This window comes from Callorhinchus milii, unplaced genomic scaffold (assembly GCF_018977255.1).
Source record: "Callorhinchus milii isolate IMCB2004 unplaced genomic scaffold, IMCB_Cmil_1.0 Scaffold10, whole genome shotgun sequence".
Classification (NCBI taxonomy): domain Eukaryota; kingdom Metazoa; phylum Chordata; class Chondrichthyes; order Chimaeriformes; family Callorhinchidae; genus Callorhinchus; species Callorhinchus milii.
Window position 1 is genome coordinate 18,920,998 of NW_024704751.1, and position 24,374 is coordinate 18,945,371.

The following is a 24,374-nucleotide window of genomic DNA, read 5'->3' on the forward strand; positions in this document are numbered from 1 at the left end:
TTATAGAATAATAATAGTAATATACCTGAAGTCAATGGGAGCTCACAATATTGCCCAACATTATATTTTCCCTCTCATTGCTCCTTCACAACAGTTGCTACATTCAGTTCTGTGTAAGCTGCGTGCGGTAACTGAGCATTAATAACACAGACTGCAGTGAACCCTCATAATTTTAAAACACTTTGCATATTACCACAGTATTGATAACACACTGCGTTTTACCCTGCACGAGGTGATCTTGCCAACAATACCCATAGCTAAAATGTGTCTGCGGAATAATACGATAAAGATAAAACTTAATGGCCGTTTGCGGGACCTTGCTGTGCGCAAAGCAGTTGCCCCTTTCTCTGTACTTTTTTGTATGTTTTAATATACAGATTCAGCATTGGACACCTGTTCACATTAAGACAAGGATTTGTTTACCACAAAGATGAAATAAAGGGAATTTATAGTCTAGTACCCTTGGTAACATACACAGCTACAAACCTGATAGTGAAAGTTTTGCCCAAAACAGTAATAAGCATCGTTAATGTTTATTATTATTAACAGGAACTTGGTTGTTAGTCATTTGGCGGATCGCTTTTCTGGGGAGTAATAAATCCTTCAAAAACATAATAATGTTGTCACTCAATCCACGACTGTTTGTGGGTCACAATTGTGCGCAATCGGCTGCTGAGTTTCATTCACAAAATGTACAGTGAATCAACTTTACAATATGTTCTGTGAAGCGCTTTGAGACGTCGCCATATCAAATGCAAGTATTATTATAAGGAATCATTCTGAATGTAATATGTTTAATTAAATATTTGCCTTAGTTTGGATATATGCTTGCTTGAAGATATGAGTCGGTTCAAACACCTGATTCCTGTATATTACTTCAATCCACGACTGTTTGTGGGGACATTGCTGTGCGCAATTGGCTGCCGCGTTTCGCCCACAAATATACAGTCAATTCACTTTACAGTATATTCTGTGAAGTGCTTTGAGACGTTGAGAAAACGTGATAAGGCACTATATCAAATGCAAGGATTATTATTATTATTCACTTGACAGTAAATTTTGTGAAGTGCTTTGACACATCCTCTTGATGTGAAAGGCGATGTATCAAATTTAAGTTTATTATTATTTATAATATACACTTTGCTGTAAACTGCTTTCTTTCCTTTTTCTCTTTCACACACATTCTGTCTCTCCCAATAGACTCTTTCTGTCTCTCACAATGTATCTTTCATTCCCTCTCACAGACTCTGCCCCACTCTCTCACGCACTCGCTCTGTCTCTCATTCACACACACACACAACAAATTAAATTTGTGTTGCGCCTCTCACGTTGGCAGGTTGTCCCAAGGCGCTGGACGGTCTAGGATTTGGACCTGAGCAGGGGGTTGGGGATCAGGAGCGAGGAAGAGTATGGGTAGGAGGAAGGCCAAAGGCACGGTCGAAGGAGAGAGTCTTGAGACCTGCCTTGAAGGAGGCAAGTGAGGGAGCAAGGCCATGGGACTGAGGAATGGAGTCACATTTAACCACTCTCTCCCTGTCTGCCTCTCTGCAGAATATATGTGGAAACTGCACCTTCGGGCAGCCTGGGGCCCAGGGAGTGTCGGGGGTCAAAGTGGAGAAGGTAGAACATGGCATCCCAGGAGCAGCTGGTGTCGATCATTGTGAGAAGGTCAGTGCGATGTCACCGCTAATTAGGACTTAATTTTGATAACTTCACTAAAAACACACAGGGAGAAGAGGAGTGCAGAAAGTTGTTTTACTTTGAGGCTTATTTTTAGGACACTGAATGCCCGACCGAGAACTGCAGTTGGAGCAAAATACATTGTAGCTTTTAAAGGGAATTAGATAAAAGGATAAATGCGGAAGATTTTGGGGTGGAAAGGAGGGAGGGTGGGACTAAACAAATACCTCCTACAGGCACAGGAGGCCACTGTACTGACAAATCCTATAGAAGTGAATCTGTCCGCACTCCTCATCACACTGTCCATCCTTCCCCACCCCCATACTGCACCCCCCCCACCCCATCGCTCTACCCACCTTTCTCTCACCCTTGTTCCAGCAGCCCTCATTCTCTGCATTCATCTATACCCCACACTTGGCCCTGCCATACTCCCAGGTCCTGGTCTCCTGCACACCTCAGCCCGCTCCCACCTCAGCCTCAGAACCCCTGGCCTCGGGTTTCCTGTTTGTCCTCACCTCGTAATGTATTTATTTCTGCAGTGACAGTAGGAAGGATCCACGATGCAGGACAGTGGGTGTCAACATCAACAAACACAACAACAATGTTGATGGTGTTGATTCAGTCAGTAGCAGTTTCACAACAGCAACTTGCATTTATATAGCGCCCCTCACACAGGGAAGCGTCCCAGAGCGCTTAACAGTGGTGGAGCACGACGACCGGCCAGGGGGTGGGGCTGGGGGTAGGTGACCGTAGGCACGGCCGAATAGGAAGGTCTTCAGGCACGACCTGAAGATGAGGAAGGAAGAGGCCAGACGGAGGGATAGATGAAGAGTGTTCCAGAGTTTCGGGGTGTACTGGGTGAGAGCGCGGCCACCAATAGTGGAACAGAGGGCACGAGGGACAAGCAGGAGGCCGGAGCCAGTCGAGCAGAGGCTGTGCATTGGGGGGTGAGCAGGTCGGAGACATAAGGAGGTGCCAGGGCATGAAGGGATTTGAGAACGAGTGTGAGGATCTTAAAATCGATCCGATCAGCGATAGGGAGCCAGCGGAGCCCGGCTAGAACTTGTGTGATGGGGGTACACAGTTTAGTGCAGATGAGTATGTGGGCGGCAGAGTTTTGGATCAGTTCATTGTGGAGCTGGGGAGACCAACAGGCCATTTGAGAAGTCAATTCGGGAGGTGATAATCTTCTGGGTCAGAAGGCTGTAGGTTTAAGCCCCAGGATGAGATTTGAGACTCATAGTCCGGGGGGGGGGGAGTATGATCCTGCTAAAGTGAGGTTCAGGTAAACATTCTTCTACTGGATTAGCTTTGACAGGTGACTGAAGCTCTGAGGGATGTTTTGACATTAGATGTATTATATCCAATCCAAGGATTATTGTTAGTATAACTGGTTCCCTTCCATTTCTCCTCAGTGCAAACTGGAGCAGAGAGGGCTGCCGCGTACACAGGAACAGAGGGTACGTACACAGCATCAGGCAATTAAAGCTCAATCCACAGTCACAGAGCTGGACTGGGAGCAGGACAGCGTCTCAACCCAATCCCAGTGCTGCATCCAACACAGCAACTGCTGACGGTTATTGATTGTCACAAACTTCAACCAAATGTTTTATTTTCTCTCTGCAGGAAAATGGCCGTGACTGTGCGCAGCCTGGGGCTCCTGGGATGCCTGGACTCCCGGGTCATGATGGAGTCAAAGGCGAGCAAGTGAGGATACAGGAGTTAATGTGGAGGAACTCGTGTCTCTCTCTCCCTCCCTCGCGGGCTGTCCCTCCCTCCCTCGATCATAAACACAAAATGACTGACAGCCTGCCTCAGTCAGTCACTCTCTCGTTTCTGGATCCGAAGGTCGTGGGTTCAAGCCTCATATCTGATCTGGAGCTTATATTCTAGTCGGGCAGTTTAGTGTAGAATTGGCAACTCTCCACCGTTAAACATGCTATCCTTTGTGTGAAATGAGATGTAAATCACAGTGGAGTCCTGCAGTTCAGTGGTTAAAGCACTCGCCTCACAAGCAAGAGACATGGATTCGATTCCCGGACCTGATAATAATCCCTGAAGAAAAAAAAATAATGAATTGGTCACTTCAATCTACAACGGTTAGTGGGATGCTGCTGTGCGCAATTGGCTGCCACGTTTGGCCCACAAATACACAGTCAATTTACTTTACAGTATATTCTTTGAAGCTCTTTGAGACGTCTGGAAAACATGAAAAGCTCTGTATCAAATGCAAGGATTATTATTATTATATTATTCTAGATTGTCTATTCATTGATAACAATAGTCCGTGCATTTGACATAGCGCCTTATCACATCGTTGAGACGTCTCAAAGCGCTTCACAGAATATTGTAAAGTGAATTGACTGTGTATTTTGTGATGTTAAAGTTCCTGTGAGACAGTTGGGAGAGAATGGAGTACCTCCCAGGCTGACATTTCGCCTAATTAGCCGTATGGTCACCTCATGCTGGCATTGGGACCTTGCTGTTTGCCACATTTGCCTTTTTTTTAAAAAAAACTTTGACAATAATTACTATCATTACTATAAAGTGCTTTCAGACATTTCGACATTGGAGGCGTAATAAACGTGTCGTTTCTTTCCTCGCAGGGCCCCCCAGGTCTCCGAGGATATATTGGCTCCCCTGGACCCCCGGTAAGTGTCGGACCGGATTGGAACAGCCACTGATTGAGAATATGGGGTGCGAACAGGGAACATGATGTTTAGTTCTCAACGAGTGAGCGAAGCCAGCGCTGAAGACGGATGGCGTGAAGGCTGAATCAAGTCCACGCCAGCCAGCACAGTGCTTCTCTAAGTGGCTCTGGGCAACATCACTTGAACAAACTCAATGGGATATTCACCAGTCAGTCACCAGTCGTACAGCTCCACAAGACCAAAAGTTTGGTTTAGATGAAGAAGGCCCTTTGACCCATCTGATCTCATCCCTCCAGAACACCCACCTTACCATCACCCCCATCACAGCATCAAGCTGTTTTTTTTTAAATGGGTTCCAGGTCCGAGCTGCTACCGCTTTTGCTGACAACCCGTTCCAGTCGTTGATTACCCACTGCGTAATGAAAAACGTCACGACTTTCTCCAGGGGTGATCACAAGCCACATTTTCTAATTTCTCTTAATAAATCACTGAGCTCCCGACATTGGCTTTAACTATCTACATAAAAAATGTGGTCCAGGCAGCATTGGTGACCCGCCAACCCATCGTTGGCCCAAGCAGGAGTCCTGCTCGAGTGCATCTGGACCTGGTTGGTGATGGCACAGAGCTGTTCCCCCACAAGGGGATTTTATGTAGAGCAATGTAAACCCAGTGTTATCTGTGTAACAAACCACTGTGTTAATATTATTGGAGCTGAAGTTTTTATGGAGTGTTCTCCCGCCAAGTGGCAGTGCCCGGGCTCTGCCATTAAAACCAGAAGCTCCAAATGTAGGTCATCGCTGGTCACCACCTATCGCTCTCAGCTCGGGTCAAAGGTGTTCTGGAGCCAAATGATGCCTGTGACTATGCAATGGCCAGGCTTCCCAGTCTCCCAGAGTCAGGTTCCTCATGACTTTCCCTCCTTAATTAGTACAAATAATTCTGTTCTGAAACTATGTGTAAAGTGAGCGCTACCTGTCAGGCTCTGAGCTGAAATGTGACATTAATTGGATGTGATTCCCCACAGGGTCCCCCTGGCTTTCCTGGCTCTCCAGGCCCCCCGGCTTTACCTGTAAGTATGCGATGGGAATGCTCCCTGGAATCTTCTGATTTATTCCAATAGGAAGGGGCCGGAGATGGGCGGGGGGGAAATGGGAGGAGGCAGACAGATTAAAGGGAATGGTGGAAGCAGCGGGTGGAGCAGGGCGTGTTCTGGGATGGGGGCAATGGAAGAATTCAGCCCAGCAATAGTAAGCTGATCTGTCTGGTGTTACCTAATGGTTATTGTGGATCAGTAAGAAATGATTAGGATTTAATTGGGAATTATTGGGAATGGCATTGAGCAGGTACTGAGAAGAGCTTTCACTAATCTGGAATAACATCCAAAATTTTGGAATTGGTTTAGCTGGTTAAACAGCAGCAGTACCCCAACACATGTTCAGGATCCCCAAGCTTCATCTCTTCACAGCCTCTGCCAAATAAGCAGGGTTCGTTTCTCTGGGGAGAATGGGCACATTGCATTCCAAACACCACAGAAATTTCCATATGTAAGCGTGGAACTCTCAGTCCAGTCTGGATACTCTTAAGCATGGTGACGGGTTTCTGCTTGTGTCAGACACTGGGCTGATATAAAAAAAGAATCTCCTGTCAGTTCAGAAGAGCTTGATTGTTAAATGTGTTTCTGTGTCAGGGACTTCAAGGTGAGCGAGGGTTACCAGGGCTGTCCGGGCAGAAAGGAGAGCAGGTGAGTGGGTGCTTCGTTCATGTCAGCAGTTGTGCTTTGCAAGTCCGTCTGTCTCAAAACCTACCTTTCTGACCATTCATTCAGTCACTTTCTCCTTCACACCACCCTCAGCTCCCATCCCCAGCTCAGTTGCCCAGACAGTGATGTCAAACGCTTTGGGATGTCCTCCCGACATCAAAGACTTTATCTAAATGTAATTTTTTAATTGTCATATTGTGTAAGAACAGAACAAACCATAGCAGTGCATCCGCCCATCTTAGAGTAACTCAATAAACAATCATACTCTCTATCTCTCCATTTCTCATTCAAAAACAGTGGCTGCACAAATATTCATTACTATGATGCTTTTCGGGCATTTCAATGCAATAAATTATTATATGTTTCAAAAATTTGGTTACTCAATCCACAACCATTTGTGGGACATTGCTGTGCACAATTGGCTGCTTCGTTTTCCCCACAAAAATACACAGTAAATTCACTTTACAGTATATTCTGTAAAGCACTTTGAGACGTCTCAACGACGTGATAAGGCGCTGTATCAAACACAAAGGTTATTATTATTATAAAAAAGAAATTTCTTTTTTGTTCAACAAATGGTATTGAATTCCCTTTTGAATGCTGCAATCCAGTAACCGAACAATTGCATCTCCTCAACTTTCAACACATTTGCCTCCCCAAATCCACAACTGAGGAAGTTCTTGTCCAAGACACAAATGATGGTCTTTGTTCCCTCCTTGTCCTCTGTCTTTGACACTGTTGACCACTCCATCCTCCTCAATTGCTTCTCCTCTCTCATCTTTCTCCATTGGATTGACTTTCCTGATTTCAGTCCAACTTGCCCCATCACATGGGTTTTGTTTCCTCCAATGATTTCTCCATTTGCACTCGCGCAGTCACCTGTGGTGTACCTCGAGACTCTCTTCTCTGTCCCTTCCTTTTTCTAATCTGGATGCTCCCGCCCTTGCCCCTCTATGATCTTCCCATCGTCTGATCAGGAAACTGTGACTTTCTGCACCACCACCCCACCACAATATCCCACAACATCGGCGGTCAAGCCTTCAGCCCCTACTGCCCCAATCTCTGGAACTCCCTCCCGCAAACATTCCACTTTGATCTGTCTTCCAAAGTCATCAAAAAACCTACCTGTTTAATGGAATGGAAGTAGAAGATATGCCATAATCTAATATACTGGCGGAGCAGGGATGAACAGAATCCTTCTGTATTCTCATTTGTTTCCCATGATTTCTTTATCAAGGAATCCTGTTAAGAAATATTACAAAATAGACACGATAAGCAGATGACATGGTAGCACCTTATCATGCATCGCCATAAGCCAGGTTATGTCAGGGAGATGAGGAGACAGGGCTCTCACTTCAACAGCTGATACACTGAAACTTCCTCAGTAATTGAACCTCCATCAGCTCAGAGTAAACACGCATTCATGTCTCTCTGTCTCTTCAGGGCCAACCAGGCTCCCCGGGGTACCCTGGATCCGGAGGGCCTCCAGGAATGCCGGTAGGTTTCATTCTCGCACTGTGCGGGCGGGTGGGGAAAGCAACTCCGAAACTGACACCTTTATCAGGTCATAGCCTGAGTCAGGAAAGATGATGGGTTGAGTGTTGCCAAGACAAAACATGCTGTGAGCTCCGCGATATCTCAGCGCACTGGACCCTCAGCCTTTTTACCTCTGTGACTCGGGTCTGAATCAAGTCTGGATGAGAGCGTTGAAGTGTCTGTTCTTACAGGCTATTGACTGCGGTGCACATACCCTCCCTGGGTGTCTGACCCTTGTTCCTACACTCGCTCAGATCGGCTACAGAATTGGGAATAGGAATCGTCAAACAAGTGTAGTAGTGGCACTTTTCTGAAGTTAGAGAATATGCAGCTGGTTGAGTCAATGTCGAAGCATTACTCTAGATCTGTGTGCTGCACCTGATCTGGTGGTGGGGGGGGAGGGAAAGGGAGGGTGTTGGGGGAGAGGGAGCTGTACTTTGTACCAAACCCACATTTGTCAAATATCAAATGACCAACTAGTGACTGTCCTCGTTGGGGGTGTGGAGGGGAGGTAAGCAAGGTGCAGGGTCTCCTTGGAGCTGAAGGTGAAATGCTGGCAATGGAATGTCGGAATCGAGCCAGCCATCTGCGGGGGTCTCGGTAGTCCAGTTCCTGAGCCAGGCCGGGCTGCGTTCTTCCAGCACAGCCAGCTGGCTCTTTGGCAGGACCTGGAAGGACAGACCAGTCACTGCAGGGAGTCATCCCACTCCGCTCCTGCTAACCCTGCAAGCCAAAGCCCTAATGGGCGGGGTGGTCCTAGCTGGGTAAACAGCGGAAAAGCTTGCCGAACAACAATATCAATGGCAAGCTATGCGGTGTTAGCTCGTTAGACTCCAATAGTTACCCCAACGCACACTCTGGAGTCCCCAAGCTTTGGCTATTGCCAAACTGTGCCTAATACTTTACGGAATTAGGAACCAGGATCTTTCTCTGGGACATCCATGTGTAGGTGGGATACATGGAATTCTTATTTTGGTTTGGATACTCTTAAGCACGGTGATGGGCGATGGGTTTGCGCATGTGTCAGACATTTGACTGGCCAAAAATAAAACTCTAGATTTAGCTAAATTCACCTTGAAACATTATACTTGTGGCAAACCATTGCACGTTCTAATGGTCATTAACATGAAACCATTTGCTCTAACCTCTCCCCAAGCGTCATTGAGAGACGCCTGTTAACCACTTGCCCCCGTTTGTTTTCAGGGAATGAAGGGAGAGCGTGGAGTCAGTGGTCCAAGTGGACAAACAGGAGCTTTGGTGAGAAAGGAGTTGTTCTTTTCCTCTCGGTTATTTCCTTACCTCCCAGCTCCACCTCCTTGCCCCTCTACTCACAGACATCATAAACCTCTCCCTGTCCCCTTAAAAACATCCGTCATCACTCCTATCCTTAAAAGGTTCTCCCTGCACCCATCTCTGCTCTCAAGCTACTGCCCCATCTCCAACCTCCCTTTCCTCTCCAAGGTCCTGGAACGAGTCGTTGCTTCCCAGCTCTGCTCCTTCGTACTTTGTACCTCCTCTGATCGTACCTCCCACACCACCTCCACTTCATCTCCACAAACGGTTTCTCCTCCAGCCCCCACATCATCTCGTGCGGAGTTCCTCAGGGCTCTGTCCTTGGTACCCTCCTCTTCAATATCTATACGCTCCTTCATGGTTACATTATCCGCAGACATGGGGTCAACTCTCACATGTATGCGGATGACACCCAACTGTACCTCTCTGCTTCCACCCTTGACTCCAGGACCATTGTTGTCCTGACATAATGTCTGTCAGACATCAAGTCCTGGATGAGAGCTAACTTTCTTCAGTTGAACGGCAACAAGACCGAGGCTCTCCTGATTGGCTCCTGTCAGTGCCTCCTCGCCTCAGGCGCCGACAGCATCACCATCCATGGTTGCACACTCCACTCTGCTAAGCCAGTCCAGAACCTTGCCATTTCCTGACCCAACTGTCCAGCGCTTTGGGATGTCCTCCCGACGTGAAAGGCGCTCTATAAATGGAATCTTGTTGTTGTTGTATTTTGTTTGACTGTCAACTATCCTTTCTACCCCACATCTGTGCCATGACCCACTCTGCCTTCCCCCACTTCTGTAGCTTTGCCCAGCTCTGCCAATATCTCACACTGCAGGCTGCCAAGACCCTCATACAAACATTCATTACATCAAGGCTTGACTATACAAACTCCTTGTTTGTCGACTCCCCAACAACTCCCACCCTACAGATCATCCAGAATTGCGCAGCCCGTGCTCTTTCCCGCACCAGGCTCCATGACCCTATCATCCCCATCCTTGCCCAACTCTACTGGCTTCCCATCACACAGAGAATACAGTTCAAGATCCTGGTCCTCACCTTCAAAGCCCTCCATGATCTTGCTCCCCCCTATCTCTGCGACCTCCTAAACCTTCTACCATCCTGCCTGCTCCCTCCACTCAGCGGGCTCTGGTCTGCTTTACGTCCCCTGCCTTGCCCGCCCCATCATTGGCGGGCGGGCCTTCTGCCATTCTGCCGCCACCCTCTGGAACTACATCCCACAGTCCCTCTGCCTTGCCCCTCCTTTGCCTCCATCTCAAGACCCTCCTCTTCGACCAGGCTTTCGATCTCCCTGCTTCCCCCCACCAGCCTTCACCCTCCCCAATCCCGACCCCCAGCTCCGGTCCGAAACTCTGACTGTCCAGTGCCTTGGGACTTCCTCCTGATGTGAAAGGCGCTATACAAATGTAATTTTGTGTTGTTGTGTTATGTGGTTTACATTTCTTCCCTCCCCGATCGAAATTCCTTCTAGAATTCAAATACATTTAGCTGCCCAATTCATTGTTGTCTGTGCGGCACTGCTGTCGCAAATTAGTTGTGCTCTAAGGTAAATTTTGTGAAGCGCTTTGAGACATTTCAGTGACGTGGTAAGATTGTGATGTCAAACACAAGGATTGTTATTATCTTGTTCTTGTGTGCAGGGACCCCCTGGTTCTCCTGGTTCCCAGGGCCCAACTGGACCAGCGGTGAGTACACACCAGTCTGAGTATACTGCAAACACAAGCCGATTGGGACAGCTGGGAGCTGCAGGCAGGTGTCCGAAGATTATCAAGTAAAAGCGGAAATTGAGCAACATTTGTCTAGAGGTCAGAAGGCATCAGACTCCATGAAGTAAAAAAAATGAGCGGAAGCTGAGTACAGAAAGAAAAGGGATGACAGGCAGCTTTTAAGAGATTGTACATAAGTGTCGCAAGTTAGTGTTCCAAACTCGAGCTCCTTCCCCAAGATAAAGACATCACAATAACGCTCACCTAGAATTAGAATCATAGAATTAGACAGCACAGAAGGAGGCCATTTGGCCCATCGTGTCTGTACCGATGATTATGGATGACTGTTTTTTCTTTGGGAGGGATTGAGTGGGTCTGGGCCTGAGTTCTAGTTCCCGGGAGGACTGAAGGGAAAGCCTATTTGCCAAACTTGCCAAAATCTGGACTCTGAAATTGTAAGACAATAGAGTAAATCTAGACCCAGATGGAAGTTATCCTTCATGTGTATACAGGCTACAGCTGCCTTCATGACTACTCGTGAAAAGGATTTCCTAGGCTTAGAGTTGAGTAACAACCCAATCCTTTATTGAACGCTAATGAAATAATTGAGAGCACATGTGATTGCCTCTTGGCACTTGTATACATACGGTGGATAATGCTCGTGGTTTACACACGGCACAAACTGGCCCCACATTTTTCTATTTTGATTCAATCAAATTTCTGCCTCAAAGCTGAACAGGGATAACGACAAAAGTGAAAGTTATAACCTGATTTTATTGCATAGACACAAATGCAAGCAGCTGAAACTGACGCCTTCTCACGTGATACCCTTGCTTTGACAGGGACTCAAAGGTGACCGTGGACTGCCTGGTTCTCAGGGGGAGAAGGGAGATCAGGTTAGTGCTTCTGTGATTTGTAATTAAAACTGTTCATGACCTAACCCCCTCCCTCCCCAACCTCACTGCAAACTCGTGATCCTGCCCATCCTCACTCCAGATTCCTTCCTCCAGATTTGGGGGTGAAAATTGTGGTCTGTGATGTATTGGCACATTGTTCTTTTATAGACAAGTCACTGGTGCAGGGGTTATTCACACTTAGCTCCAGTTAACCCTACAAACCAAAGCCCTAAAGGCTAGGCTGGTACTATCTGAACAAGCAGCAGGAAACTTGGCAGAGAGCACCCTCAATGCAACGCTGTATAGTTTTGGCTGGTTAAACTCCAACAGTTACCCTAACGATTTTTGCCAACTTGCGTCTAATACTGTCTAGAATTAGATGAGCAGGATGTGTCCCTCCAGAGAGTGAATGTGAATTCCATTCCAGATACGGGGAGGTTTCCATGACTAGATGGAGTATATATGTGTAACCCTCAGTCAAGTTTGTATACTCACAACGCGTGGTGATGGGTTCCAGCATGTGTCAGACACTTGGCTGACCAAAATAAAATGATCCTGCCGTGTAAAATATCTCCCAATATTCTTTTCCAGGGATTTCAAGGACAAGCGGGATTTCCTGGTCAGCAGGTGAGTGTTATCTAAAGAAGGATGACGCTGGGGTGATAATGCTGTTGTTTCTAATCCAATTTCCAGTCTCTGCTTGATGTGAACAGTGGATGTTAGCAGGTTGTTTATTTCTGAATAACATGAGTGTCAGCCTAGCTCAGTTGGTAGCATTCTCATCTCTGAAGTTTGTGGATTCAAGCCCCAGGTCAGGGATTGGCTTCACAGTCTAGACTGGCAGAGCTTGGGGAGCACTGAATTATTGGAGATATTGTCCTTTGGATGAGACGTTCAATTCATCCGGATTCTATTTACCCGTTCAGTTGGGCAGTATAGATCCTGTAGTACATTTAGAGAAGGGAGATTTTTCTGATGTCCTGGCCAACAAATCTCCAGACAAAGATTATTTTACTTCATAAATTGGTCATACGTATCACTTTTGTTTGTAGGACTTTGCTGTGTGCAAAGTTAGGTGTCTGCTGTGTTCACCTAAAACTACGCAGTTGATGCAGTTAATAGTGATTCTGTGTGAAATACATTTTGACATTTTACGCACTTTTTCGAGGACTATTATTGAGGTTAGTCACATTTAAAAAGGTCCTGACTAACCAGAATCTAGATGGGTATGTGAGGAGCCTGTGCGAGATACACAGATTGTAAAAATCCTTGAGAGAAATGAGAAGCTGGGCATTGAATAGAGGAAACAGAGAGGAGGTGTTGATGTAAGACATTGGTTAGGAGCAGTAAGCAGAACAAGTCTTTTGCGTAGTTTTGGGAAGGATATGGGAGCAATAGTTTAGAGGAAAAGTTTAAAACCTGTGATGTTTCACAGAGTGAAGTCAGAGAGACCTCTCTCCCCAGGTGTGATCAGCTGTGATCGGCTGTTTTTTTGCTTGTCTCTGGTAGGAGAGAGGGATAGCTATGGATTCAGCAGTGAGAGTGATATCTTGCTTCTCCTGTGTAAAGTTAAGTGTTGTGGCAGTTGTATAAAACAGCCCCCCTCTGACACCAGAACCACCCAGAAACTGACTAGCAAAAACGTCACTCAAATCAGCAAAGAGGCTCGTCAAAGGTTTCTCTCTAATCGTTAAGTTTACTCACGTTTCAGTAACAGAATGAAGGTTGTCCTGTATCAGCACTGCTCTCAACCTCATCTGCTGTGTGTTTGTAGGGACCGATTGGATTCCCAGGAAAGTCTGGTCAGTCTGGGACTCCTGGACCTCCGGGCGAGAAGGTGAGTTCATTCCTTACAGTGTTGGTGGAAACCGCTGCTACTCATAGAATTAGATATGCAATCACCTTCAGAGAGGTTGTGTGTGTGTGTGTGTGTTTGAGAGACAGAAGCCTCCATGTCCTTCTGACTCTGGAGTGTCAACACACTTGAAACAACCGCAGGGTGAGATGTTGTATCACTTCCCAACTTTCACAAATGGGAGGGCAATCCCCCAGATAAAATTGGTCCTAGGTTTCACGACTGTTTGTGGGACATTGCTGTGTGCAAATTGGCTGCCGCATTGCGCACAAAATACCCTACTGCACTTTACAGTGTATCCTGTGAAGTGCTTTGCGATGTCCTCCCGATGTGAAAGGCGCAATACAAAATGTAAGGAATCTTATTATTGTTGTAACGTGTAATATTATTGTGTAATGCTGTTTAATATTGTGTTCCAGGGGATTGGGGGAAATCCGGGAGAAACGGGACCCACAGGTCCTCCAGGACGTTCCGGGCCGCCTGGATTACAGGTAAGCCCCTCTCTACGTACCTTTAGAAGCTGATAATGGTGATGGATAGTGCCAGCGACTAGTGGTATCATTTCTGATCAGATTTAGCTCGTTTTGGACACTTTGAAAGTTAGAGCTGATACAAACTGGAGACCTCGAGATCGGGTCTCTGGAGTCAGCTCACAAGTCCAGGGTTTTCATCTGTGAATTTTTTCCTGATCTTTGCCCTAATTCCACAAATCTGTGAATCCATTCTCTGCTCCAACCCTCCTCCCCCCAACTCCTCCACATACACACACATCTCCAGCCAAGAACCCACCTAACTCCAAACATCTGATGGGGAACTACACTCAGGTACTTTGATCTTAAACACTTCACCTGCACATCGCATGTGTCTCAGTCAGTGTCAGGTCAGGTCATTAATTATATCAGGAATAGGATAGGGTCCCACTATAGACATCCTGCTTAATGACCTTGATACCCAGTGAACACAGTTTGTGAAGGAGTCTTTCATCTGGTACCTTGTCAAACACCATTTAGAAGTCTAGATATACTGCATTATATTGGTTCCCACAGTCAATCTGAGCTGTCACCTCATCAAAAAAAAGCTCATGAGACCGATCAGACAAGACCTGTCCTCTCTGCACTCATGTTGGCTGCCATTCATTAGATTCTTTTTCTGTAGGTCATCCTCCACTTTCTTTCTGGTCATTGACTCCATGATTTTTCCAGTTATTGAGGTTGCATGTTTCGCCCACAAAATACATACTTTACAGTATTCTGTGAAGCGCTTTAAGATGTCACAGTGACGTGATTATCAAATGCGAGGATTATTATTATTATTATTATCATGTTCCTTCCTGTATCTGCAGGGCCCCCCAGGGATGGAAGGTCTTGAAGGGAAAGACGGAAAGCCTGGGATGCGGGTAGGACTGGTACTTGATCGCCAAGTGTTCTGTGGTTTCCACGGTGAAGCGGGGCAGTAGGAACCATCTTTGATTTCTTTTGCAGGGCGAGTTTGGTCCCCCAGGTCTACCAGGACTCCGTGGTCCTCCAGTAAGCCTTCAGCTTTTTGTCTTTAATCAGTGTCACATTCACAGTATGCGAGAGGGGAACTGCATGTGTTTACTTGACTCTTCTTTATTTTGAAAGGGTTTCAAAGGAAAACATGGAATGACCGGCCAGCCTGGACTCCGGGTATGTATTCCCCTGTGCTTGTACATGTGTATATGTGTGTGCATGTGTATGGATGTATGTCTGTGTGTCTGTATATGTGTGTGCTGTGATGACTACATTAATGGTCTTGTACGTGTGTGTGTATGTAAGTATGTATGTGCATGTTCATCTGTGTATATGTGTGAGGGTATGTGCCTGTGTATGTGCCTGTCTGTGTGGTTTGTGTGTGTGTGTGTATGTATGTTGTATGACTCCATTAATGGCTCTTTACGTTCATGTGTGTGTGTGCATGTGTATTCGAGTGTGCATGCATGTGTCTGTGTATGTGTATTTGGGTGTCTGTGTTTATGTGCATGTATTTGAATGGGTATGTGTGTGCCTGTATTTGTGCTTGTATGTGTATTGTATGTGTGTGTGTGTGTGTAATCCTAAGAGCTCTGTCTGTCTGTCTGTCTGTCTGTGAGGCTGTGCAGACCATGGAGCACGGGAGAGCTTTGACCTCAGCCTCTGTTTATTCCAGGGAGAGCCAGGACCACCCGGTGCACCGGGGAGCCAGGGGCGGACAGGGTTTGAGGCAAGTATTAAAAGTTCATTTCACGTATTTGCTCCCCGTGAGCCACTGAGCCTGTGCCAGAGCAAGAATAAAAATAATTCCGTCAAAGCCGGGAAATCCGAAATAAATCAGGAAATGCTGGAATTGATACACCAGTGTTTCATCCTTGACCCTTGGTGACCCGCTGTCAACCGGCAGTTTGTGTTCCCGTCAAGAGAATGGCCGAAACGCAGTTTAAAGAGCATCCGGTGTGCGATCCACTCCTCCCTCACTCCGCTCCTGACCTGTGGCCTGTTTGAGAGGAGGATAGACTGCAGTGCTGGTGTTGGTGCTGACAGCGGTTTGATGTGATTGTTTCTCTTCCTCCGCAGGGGGAACCGGGGCCCCTGGGGCCAGCAGGACCTCCAGGGCTCCCCGGCCACATTGTGAGTTTTCAATTTTCATTTTAATGTTGCGTTTAATCAGCGTTAGTGCGAGAGTGCTTCATCTGTGAATGTGTGTGAGGGTCTGTGCCTGTGTCCGGATATGTGTCTGCGTGGTTCGTGTGTGTGTATGACACTCAGTAACACAGCGTGTGAGAGAGCGTCACGCACAGTAACACGCGGCGTGTGAGAGAGCGTCACGCACAGTAACATGCGGCGTGTGAGAGAGCGTCACGCACAGTAACACGCGGCGTGTGAGAGAGCGTCACGCACAGTAACACGCGGCGTGTGAGAGAGCGTCACGCACAGTAACATGCGGCGTGTGAGAGAGCGTCACGCACAGTAACACGCGGTGTGTGAGAGAGTGTCACGCACAGTAACACGCGGCGTGTGAGAGAGCGTCACGCACAGTAACACGCGGCGTGTGAGAGAGCTTTACGCACAGTAACACGCGGCGTGTGAAAGAGTGTCACACATAGTAACACGCGGTGTGTCAGAGAGTGTCACCCACAGTAACACGCGGTGTGTGAGAGTTACACGTGTGGTGATTTGTATCTAACTGTCTGTGTTACGCTCAGGGCTCTGCGGGAAATCCAGGTCCAGCAGGACCATCGGGACCAGCAGGTGTGGTGAGTAACAAACACGGTTTACATTGAAGGTACATTTTGGTCGTTAGCAGAACATTTACTGTGATTCAACAAAGGTAACTTGCATTTATATAGCGCCCTTCACGCAGAGGGAGAGCTTAACAGTGAGAGCTTAACTGTGGCGGAATCTGACGCTGAGCCAGCGGGAGGGGGAAGGTGACTGTAGGCACGGTCAAGGAGGAACCATGATCTGAAAAAGAGGAGGGAGGGGGAAAGGCGGAGGGCTTGAGGCAGAGATTCCAAAGATTCAGGGCATAGTGACTGAAAGCACAACCGCCGATGTCGGGTCAGAGGGGATGTGGAACAATTGAGAGGCCGAAGCCAGACGAGTCAAGGCGAAAGGTCGTGGGGAGTAAGGAGGTCGGAGAGGTAGGGAGATGCCAAGGCACGAAGGGATTTGTAGACGAATCTTGATTCAGCACAGCGAGCTCGCTCTCTCTCTCCCTCTCTCTCTGTTATACACTGACTCAGCACAGCTCTCACTCTGGTTTGGTTTCTCGTGTATCTGAGACCCACCCGGCTGATCACAGGAAACCAAACTGCCTAATTAATGCAACTGCCTGGATCTCTTGCAGGGAATAAAGGGTGACCGTGGCTCAAAGGGAGAGCGAGGGCTGCCAGGTTTGGCTGGACTTCCAGGGCCACCTGGACTCTCCGGATCAATGGTAGGTCATGTGCTCCAACTATCTACTCAATCTGAGTCATTGCTCCAGGTGCAGCCACCGGCTGCTGTGTTTAGTTGGTTTCAGTCTCAGTGGAGGAGGGTTAAGATCAAGCAGTTAGTTTCAGAAATCTATCCAGCGCAATAGGTGACAGCTCATCTCCTGACCTGAGGTAGGAGCAAGGGACTGGATTACATGTATGAACCAAAGGTCTTGTCAGGTGGAGATGGCCTGAATTATGTAACTGTGTTTCTGTAATTGAACTGGGGGGAGGGTGGATTGGGGATAGGAAGAGGCGAGAAGAATAAAAACCATTGTCTGATCATGTTCAAGTGGCTCGCACTACATTGTAGATTGGGGTGCAGGAGATTTGCTGGTACAATAACAACTACTACTTGCATTTATATAGCTCCCAACACCGGGAGGGGTTGGGAGGTGCAGGGGAGTCTCAGAGCGTTGAACAGTTTGATGCCGAGCTAGTAAGAAAGTGGAGGTAACCGTAGGTACAGTCAAAGGAGAAGGTCTTCAAGTGGGATCTGGAGATAAGCAAAGAGGGGGCAGGATAGAGGGGATTGATGCAGGGAGTTCCAGAGGTAGTGGCTGAAAGTATGGGCACAGATAGTGAAGCGCAGAAGTGAGGGACGTACAGAAATGCCAAGCCAGCTGAGCAATGGGGAAGGGTGGGTGGAATGTGAGCAGGTTGGAGAGGTTGGGAGGAAATATTGGCTTTCACCAGCACGACTGCTTCCTGGAACTAATTCTTGTGTGTGTTTTGTGTCCTGTTTCTCTAGGGCGAGCCCGGCAATGATGGGCCAGTGGGGAAAGAGGTACAATGCATGACAAGAAACACAATCGTAATTTGGTTGAAGTTGAACATCAGCGTTGAGTAAAATTGGGATTGGCCGTGGCCCCATTGGTGTGGGTCTGCCCCCTGACCTCGCACACAGCTCCTGTCATGGAGGTGCACTCGCTCTTTATACATTGCCAAGTCTCCGCATCCACATATCGTGGCGCACAGCAGTGTGTGTACATTAAAATAAATGGGCAGAAAAATGCGGCAAATGATACAGTCTGGGATTTCACTCCAGGAGATATCCCAGGCGATATCTGCTGTGGGAGAAATGGCTCCGTAACTACGTTCAACCGCTTTTGTCCAATCCCTTCGGTCTGACCTATCTCTGACACTCACCCTGTTGCAGTAAGCTGCGCTGGGTCCTGTACCGAGCTCTGGAATTTGCTGCTGTGCTTTCTTTAACTTATTTGAAACCTTCGAAAAGTGTTATAGAGCCTGTTAGGTACACACCGCCGTAACCCGCCAGGACCGTTACTTTCATAGTGTCCTCAACTCTAGTTCAGCAGATGGTGAGTTCAAGCCTCACTTGAGCTCACAGACCCAGCACAGAGGGGGGGGAGGAGAGCTGACATAGTCGGAGATGCCGTCCTTTGAACAAGGTGTTAAACCGAGCTCCCGTCCCGTCAAAGACACAAATGACACTTGAAAAAGAAAATGATTTTTCTTGGTGTCTGGCCAATAATCCACATGAAGATTCACTTCATGACCATTTGAGGGGCAACAGTAATGTGCATGTATATCATGCCCTTCATGAGGGGCGGTGTCTCAGACCACTCGGGACTTTGCCTTGAGCTAAATGGGCTGCAACATTTGTCTACAAATATACAGTAGCTAAACTTAACAGAGTTCTATAGGAGGCTTTGGAATAGTTGGATGTGGTTTTGAAAAATAGTATAAAAAATGTAAGTTCTTTCTGTGCTCTCTGTTTGTTACAACTCTCACTGGTGCCGTGACTTGTGTTTTTAGGGGCAGTCTGGTAAACCTGGAGACTCAGGATCACCTGGACCCAAGGCAAGTGAACATTGTGAAGAACATCAGCCTCCGAGCTCTGGTCTGTCAGAACTCCTTAGCTGTCAGGCTGGCTGTGTGCAAATGGATTGCCACATTGACCTATAAATACAGTCGCTACAATTTACAATGAATCCTGTGGCACATATTGATGATATTATAAGGCTCTGTTTATAATGTAGTTATTAATAGGAATGAAAATTCCTTGATAAGTAATCTGAATCGTATAAATCAGGATTCCTTCCAATAACCGGAAGTGCTCTATGCCAGCGCACGGGAACGTCACTCCTGCGAGATCATCTCCCGGAGCGGAGTTCCCACTGGCTGACTGTTATTTTAACAGGAATAATACCTTGTTAATTGCTGATTGTCCAGTGAATAGGTGCAGCTCGCAATGGTTCAGTTCACTTGTACAAGCCCTGTCTGCTCAACATCACAGCTATTTTGATAGCCCAACTGGGGGCTGAGGGGATGGTTGTAAGATTTTGCCTCATGGTTCCCTTTGGCATTGATCAGAGAGTGTCGCTGTAGGAGAGTGGTTGAGAGGCAACACTCGGCTGGTCAGGGATATCACAGAGGAAACACAGCCAAAAGCTGCCCTCACCACATTGCTGCAAGGCTTTTTTCTATGTGTGCCGCTTGATGCTGATGGTGAATCCCGCTCCAGGCTGGCAATGGATGTTAAATACTTTCTTCCAATGTTTTTTCCTTAGGGAGATCCGGGAAGTCCAGGGGATAAGGGTTCCCCAGGAGAGAGGGGGAAATCTGGCATGCATGGGGGTCCGGGAAAGAGCGGCTCCATGGGGCCAATTGGACCCCGTGGTACTAATGGAGAGAGAGGACTTCCCGGATTGCCAGGGCCTTCAGGAGTACCTGGTGTGCAAGGAATGCCAGGAACAGGGGTAAGGATTTATTTTGTCAGCACTTCCACACCACACAGAGGTTTGTCATGATAGACATTTTAATGTCACAAAGGAAGGTACTCATGAGATCACAAGAGAAGTTGCATTATTAAAGGAGGGTTTGGCCTACTTGATCTCATCCTTACTAACCAGCTTGATGTTATAACAGGAAGATGGTAGGGTTGACATTGTGGAAGCATGAGATCAAATAGGCCAAAGAGACTTAATCATCCCAACTTCTGTCGGAGCCATATGACTAGAATTATACTGTAAACCAGTGATTTATGTCATAAATAAGGAAATATTCAATCAAGAATAAACTGAAAACACACTTCCAATCAAACACAGACTTGCCTAGACTCGTGCAATGCATGTCCATTTTGGAAAGAATCCTAATATTCCTTGTTTCTTTCCAACAGGCTGAGTCCATTAACTTTGACGAGATCAGGAGGATGATAAGACAGGAAGTTATCAAAGTGTTTGATGGTAAATGTACAATTGATTTCTTCCATTGTTTTAATTGTTTGTTTGGAGGACACTGATGGGCACAGACCGGCTGGCACATTTGCCCACAAAATACAAAAATACACTGTACAGTTCCATGCATTTGATCCTTGCATTTGATAAAGCGCTTTTCATAACTTCTAGACATCTCAAGCGCTTCACGGAATATATTGTAAAGTGAATTGACTATATATTTGTGGGCGAAATGCAGCAGCCAATTGCACACAGCAGTGTTCTCACTGTGTATTTTGTTGGCGAAACTTAGCAGCCAGTTTAGCACAGCAATGTCCCACAAACAGTGTCGTGGATTGAAGTGACCAATTTATTTATTTTTTCTCAAGGGCTTATATCAAAGGCATATTACTATTTCTAATCTTAAATTTGTGCCCTCTTCTCCTCAAATCAACTATTAGCTGAAAAAGTAATCCACATTTAGTCCACTGTCGTAAAGCGATGGGCCAACCTAAAATATTGCTGGGCACAGAGCAGTGATGCGATCAGGATCAGAGTGGGATTGCAAGTGGAAAAACTTAAGTCTGTTTCTCTAGCCCCTTCAGGTAGTTAAGGGGCTCATTGGGCTTGAGCTTCGAGGTGGTAAATCCAATAAAGGCAGGGATGGGGCTGTGTTCATTGCTGCAGTACCTGAGCCTGGCAGTTTGGCATTACTCTAGGAAACTGCTTAGCAGCAGAGTGAAGCTCTTTATCTCAGAAGGGGTGTGGAGTGGAAAACCACCTGTGCCCTAATCCCCATGAGGGACCCTCCATTACAGAAGGGTTTGGGAGCCAGTGACACGCTCAGCTGCGAACTTGTGAATGTGAGTCTAGTAAGATGCTTAAATAGGAAATAACTATAGATAATAATCGTTGCATATGACATAATGGCTTATCACATCGTTGAGACGTCCCAAAGTGCGTCACAGGATATATTGTAAAATGTTTCACTGTGTATTTTGTTGGTGACACGTAGCAGCCAGTTTAGCACAACAATATCCCACAAACAGCCACGGAGTGAGTGACTAATTTTATTGTGGGGATTGTTGGCCAGGACATCGGGAGAAACTCCCTTTTCTTTTCGAATAGTGCCATGAGATCTTTAATGTCCACCTGAACAGGCAGACCCCTCAGTTTAACGTCTCATCTGAAAGACATCACCTCTGACAAAGCAACACAACCCCCAGCACTGCATTGGAGAGTCAGCTTAGACTATGTGATTCCAATTCCTGATGTGGGACTTGAACCCAAAACTTTCTGACTTGGGGATGAGAACTCTAACACTGTGCTTTCGCTGTGCCAAGTCTATGATGGAAGACTAGATCCATCTAAGTACAGAAACACACACATTTTAACACTATCTGAACATCTCCAGTTGCTGACTGGGAGACCTGTTCTTCCTTGTAATGAAAATTGTGAGTGCTCAGTGTAATATCACAGCCAGTTTGGGGGTTACCTGATGGCCGTGTGTTATGTTCTTCAGAAAGAATGGCTTACTACCTATCCCGAATGCAGACTCCATCAGAGATAACAACCTCAGGCAGGCCAGGCACTCCTGGCAAACCAGGAAACCCTGGTATCCCCGGGCCACCAGGACAGCCTGGAATTCCAGGACAGATCGGAAGAGAAGGACGTTCAGGGTTACCTGGGTCTAAAGGTAATGAGGGTATATATTCTGAGAATTAGAATGTGAAGTGTATTGATTAATCAATAATAATAATTAATATAATAATGTATAATATAACTAATATAGTAATTATGACAATTTATTATTAATCTCTGTAAAATCCAAGTCATATCTACGGTATCTTCTACAAAGAGTTCAGTTTCTCAGCATTAAGAGGACAGAACACTGTGAGCATCAACCCTCCTTGTGATTATGTGCTATATAAAACAGGATTCGTGAACCGGAATCTTACATTGTAAATTGAACGTGGTTCAGTCGAAATGCTAATGATTGAAACGTTTCTTGAAACAGGTGAACCTGGTGTGAAGGGTGAACGTGGGCAGCAGGGAATAGGCAACATGGGAGACTCGGGGCCCCCTGGGCCTCAAGGTGAGTGAGGGGGGTGTGACGTTCGGTGTGAGCAGTGCCTCCTCAGACGTCCTCTTCGCTAGTCCTTCCTCCTCCTATGCCTCGAGTGATTTGTGAAAGAAATTTGTAATATGAAGCTGATAGCTGGTGAAGCAGGATTTAAGGATTTAACAGCCAGGCCTGGAAATCATCCAGCATTCCGAAATGGCGCTCTGAGCCGAAGCCCGCTATTGTTGTGGGAATAATGATGGCTGAAGTCGAGGATGGGGGCTATATCCTTTAGCTAGGCTTCAGGTGCAGATGGAGATAAAAATAATAATAATAACGATAATGATCTTTGCATTTGATAAAGCGCCTTATCACGTCATTGAAACGTCTCAAACATCTTCACAGGATATATTGTAAAGTGAAATGACTGTGTATTTCATGAGCGAAACACGGCAGCCAATTGCGCCCAGTAATGTCCCACAAACAGTCGTGGATTGAGTGACTAAATGAACAATGTCTCAGAGAAACAGGAACAGGAGTAGGCCATTCAGCCCCTCGAGCCTGTTCTGCCATTCTATAAGCTCATGGCTGATCTGTACCTCAAGTCCAATTACCCGCCCTTGCCCCGTATCCCTTAATATGCTGACCTAACAAATAGCTATCCATCTCCGTCTCACATTCAACAATTAGCGAGTGTTCCATGAACCATTCCAGGGTGTTATATTTCTTTCTCTGTGTTTCAGGGTTGCCGGGACCCCCAGGATATGGTAAAATGGGACCACCAGGGCCAGCGGGACAGCAGGGAATTCCTGGCGTTCAAGGTCCTCTTGGCCATCAAGGATCGACGGGGAAAGATGGTCGTTGTTTACCCTCTGATTGCCTTATGAGGGCTCCAGAGCCTTATAACTCCAAGAATTCAAAAGGACCTTCTTACTGGGACAAATGAGACATTTTATTTTTGGGGTAGGTGGGGGGGAGGGGGGAGGATTATGGGGGTGGGTGGGAGTGGGGGGTTATATTTGCAAATATCTTCAAGCCCAGATCTTTTCCCTTTTTATTCCTTTGGATGAAAGCTTCTCACATGGACAAACATCACCTGATACGTTCCTGGGCGACAGGTTCAAAGTTTTAGTCACCGGGACTGAGCCCTGATCCACCGGCCATCAGATGAACCCAGATAACCGAGGCTTGCATCGACATAGTATATCCACTGTGAGAGCGTACGTGGGTCCCTGCAATTGGGTCGGGTGCCATTCCCTTCCACCCATAGACACAGCACCACCCACATGGGAGGCATCAGGCAGCAGCCATGGGGTTGCTTTCTTTTGCCCCCTAGTGGTCAAACTGTAGCTTCATTAAGCAGTGGTGGCACATAGGATTGTGATTTGGGACTGCGTTGTTCTCATTGCAGTTTCTAGAGCATGAGCTCGCAGGGCAAAATTGCTCATAAATTAGCACTAAATTAGGGATTTTGTTCAGACGGGTGGAGCAAGGGGACAGCTGGTGTGGGAAGGGCACAGGACTGGGTTAGGGGGCGGTCGGGGGCAGGGATCTTCTGAGGCAGGGATCGAGACTTATTGAGGTTATTCTGCTCCATGTCCTCCATGTGTTGAATTCATGCGCCGACTTAGGCTCAACTGCTTTAATCCGTACCTTTTGCCGATTCCTTCCTGTCCGCTTGCAACAAAAGGCAATGCAGTTTCCAAAGTATATTTTAGTGTTCAAACAAAATGCAAAATACTGCAAATGCTGGAAATCTGAAACAAATT

General features: G+C 46.8%; 1 protein-coding gene across 1 annotated transcript in view; it reads left to right on the plus strand.

Moving 5' to 3' along the window:
• Positions 1–23,564, plus strand: part of col16a1 (collagen, type XVI, alpha 1) — a 103,230-nt gene extending 79,666 nt beyond the window's left edge. The window contains exons 44-70 of the mRNA XM_042338619.1: positions 1,552–1,668; positions 3,096–3,140; positions 3,307–3,387; positions 4,287–4,331; positions 5,356–5,400; positions 6,019–6,072; positions 7,534–7,587; positions 8,830–8,883; positions 10,578–10,622; positions 11,486–11,539; positions 12,131–12,166; positions 13,314–13,376; positions 13,814–13,885; positions 14,737–14,790; positions 14,876–14,920; positions 15,017–15,061; positions 15,561–15,614; positions 15,965–16,018; positions 16,594–16,644; positions 17,238–17,327; positions 18,116–18,151; positions 19,144–19,188; positions 19,899–20,087; positions 20,507–20,573; positions 22,066–22,239; positions 22,561–22,638; positions 23,349–23,564. Of these exons, the coding sequence (XP_042194553.1) occupies positions 1,552–1,668; positions 3,096–3,140; positions 3,307–3,387; positions 4,287–4,331; positions 5,356–5,400; positions 6,019–6,072; positions 7,534–7,587; positions 8,830–8,883; positions 10,578–10,622; positions 11,486–11,539; positions 12,131–12,166; positions 13,314–13,376; positions 13,814–13,885; positions 14,737–14,790; positions 14,876–14,920; positions 15,017–15,061; positions 15,561–15,614; positions 15,965–16,018; positions 16,594–16,644; positions 17,238–17,327; positions 18,116–18,151; positions 19,144–19,188; positions 19,899–20,087; positions 20,507–20,573; positions 22,066–22,239; positions 22,561–22,638; positions 23,349–23,551 (1,950 nt within the window). The 3' untranslated portion in view covers positions 23,552–23,564. The remainder of the gene's footprint in view (positions 1–1,551; positions 1,669–3,095; positions 3,141–3,306; positions 3,388–4,286; positions 4,332–5,355; positions 5,401–6,018; positions 6,073–7,533; positions 7,588–8,829; positions 8,884–10,577; positions 10,623–11,485; positions 11,540–12,130; positions 12,167–13,313; positions 13,377–13,813; positions 13,886–14,736; positions 14,791–14,875; positions 14,921–15,016; positions 15,062–15,560; positions 15,615–15,964; positions 16,019–16,593; positions 16,645–17,237; positions 17,328–18,115; positions 18,152–19,143; positions 19,189–19,898; positions 20,088–20,506; positions 20,574–22,065; positions 22,240–22,560; positions 22,639–23,348) is intronic.
• Positions 23,565–24,374: the final 810 nt, after the last annotated feature.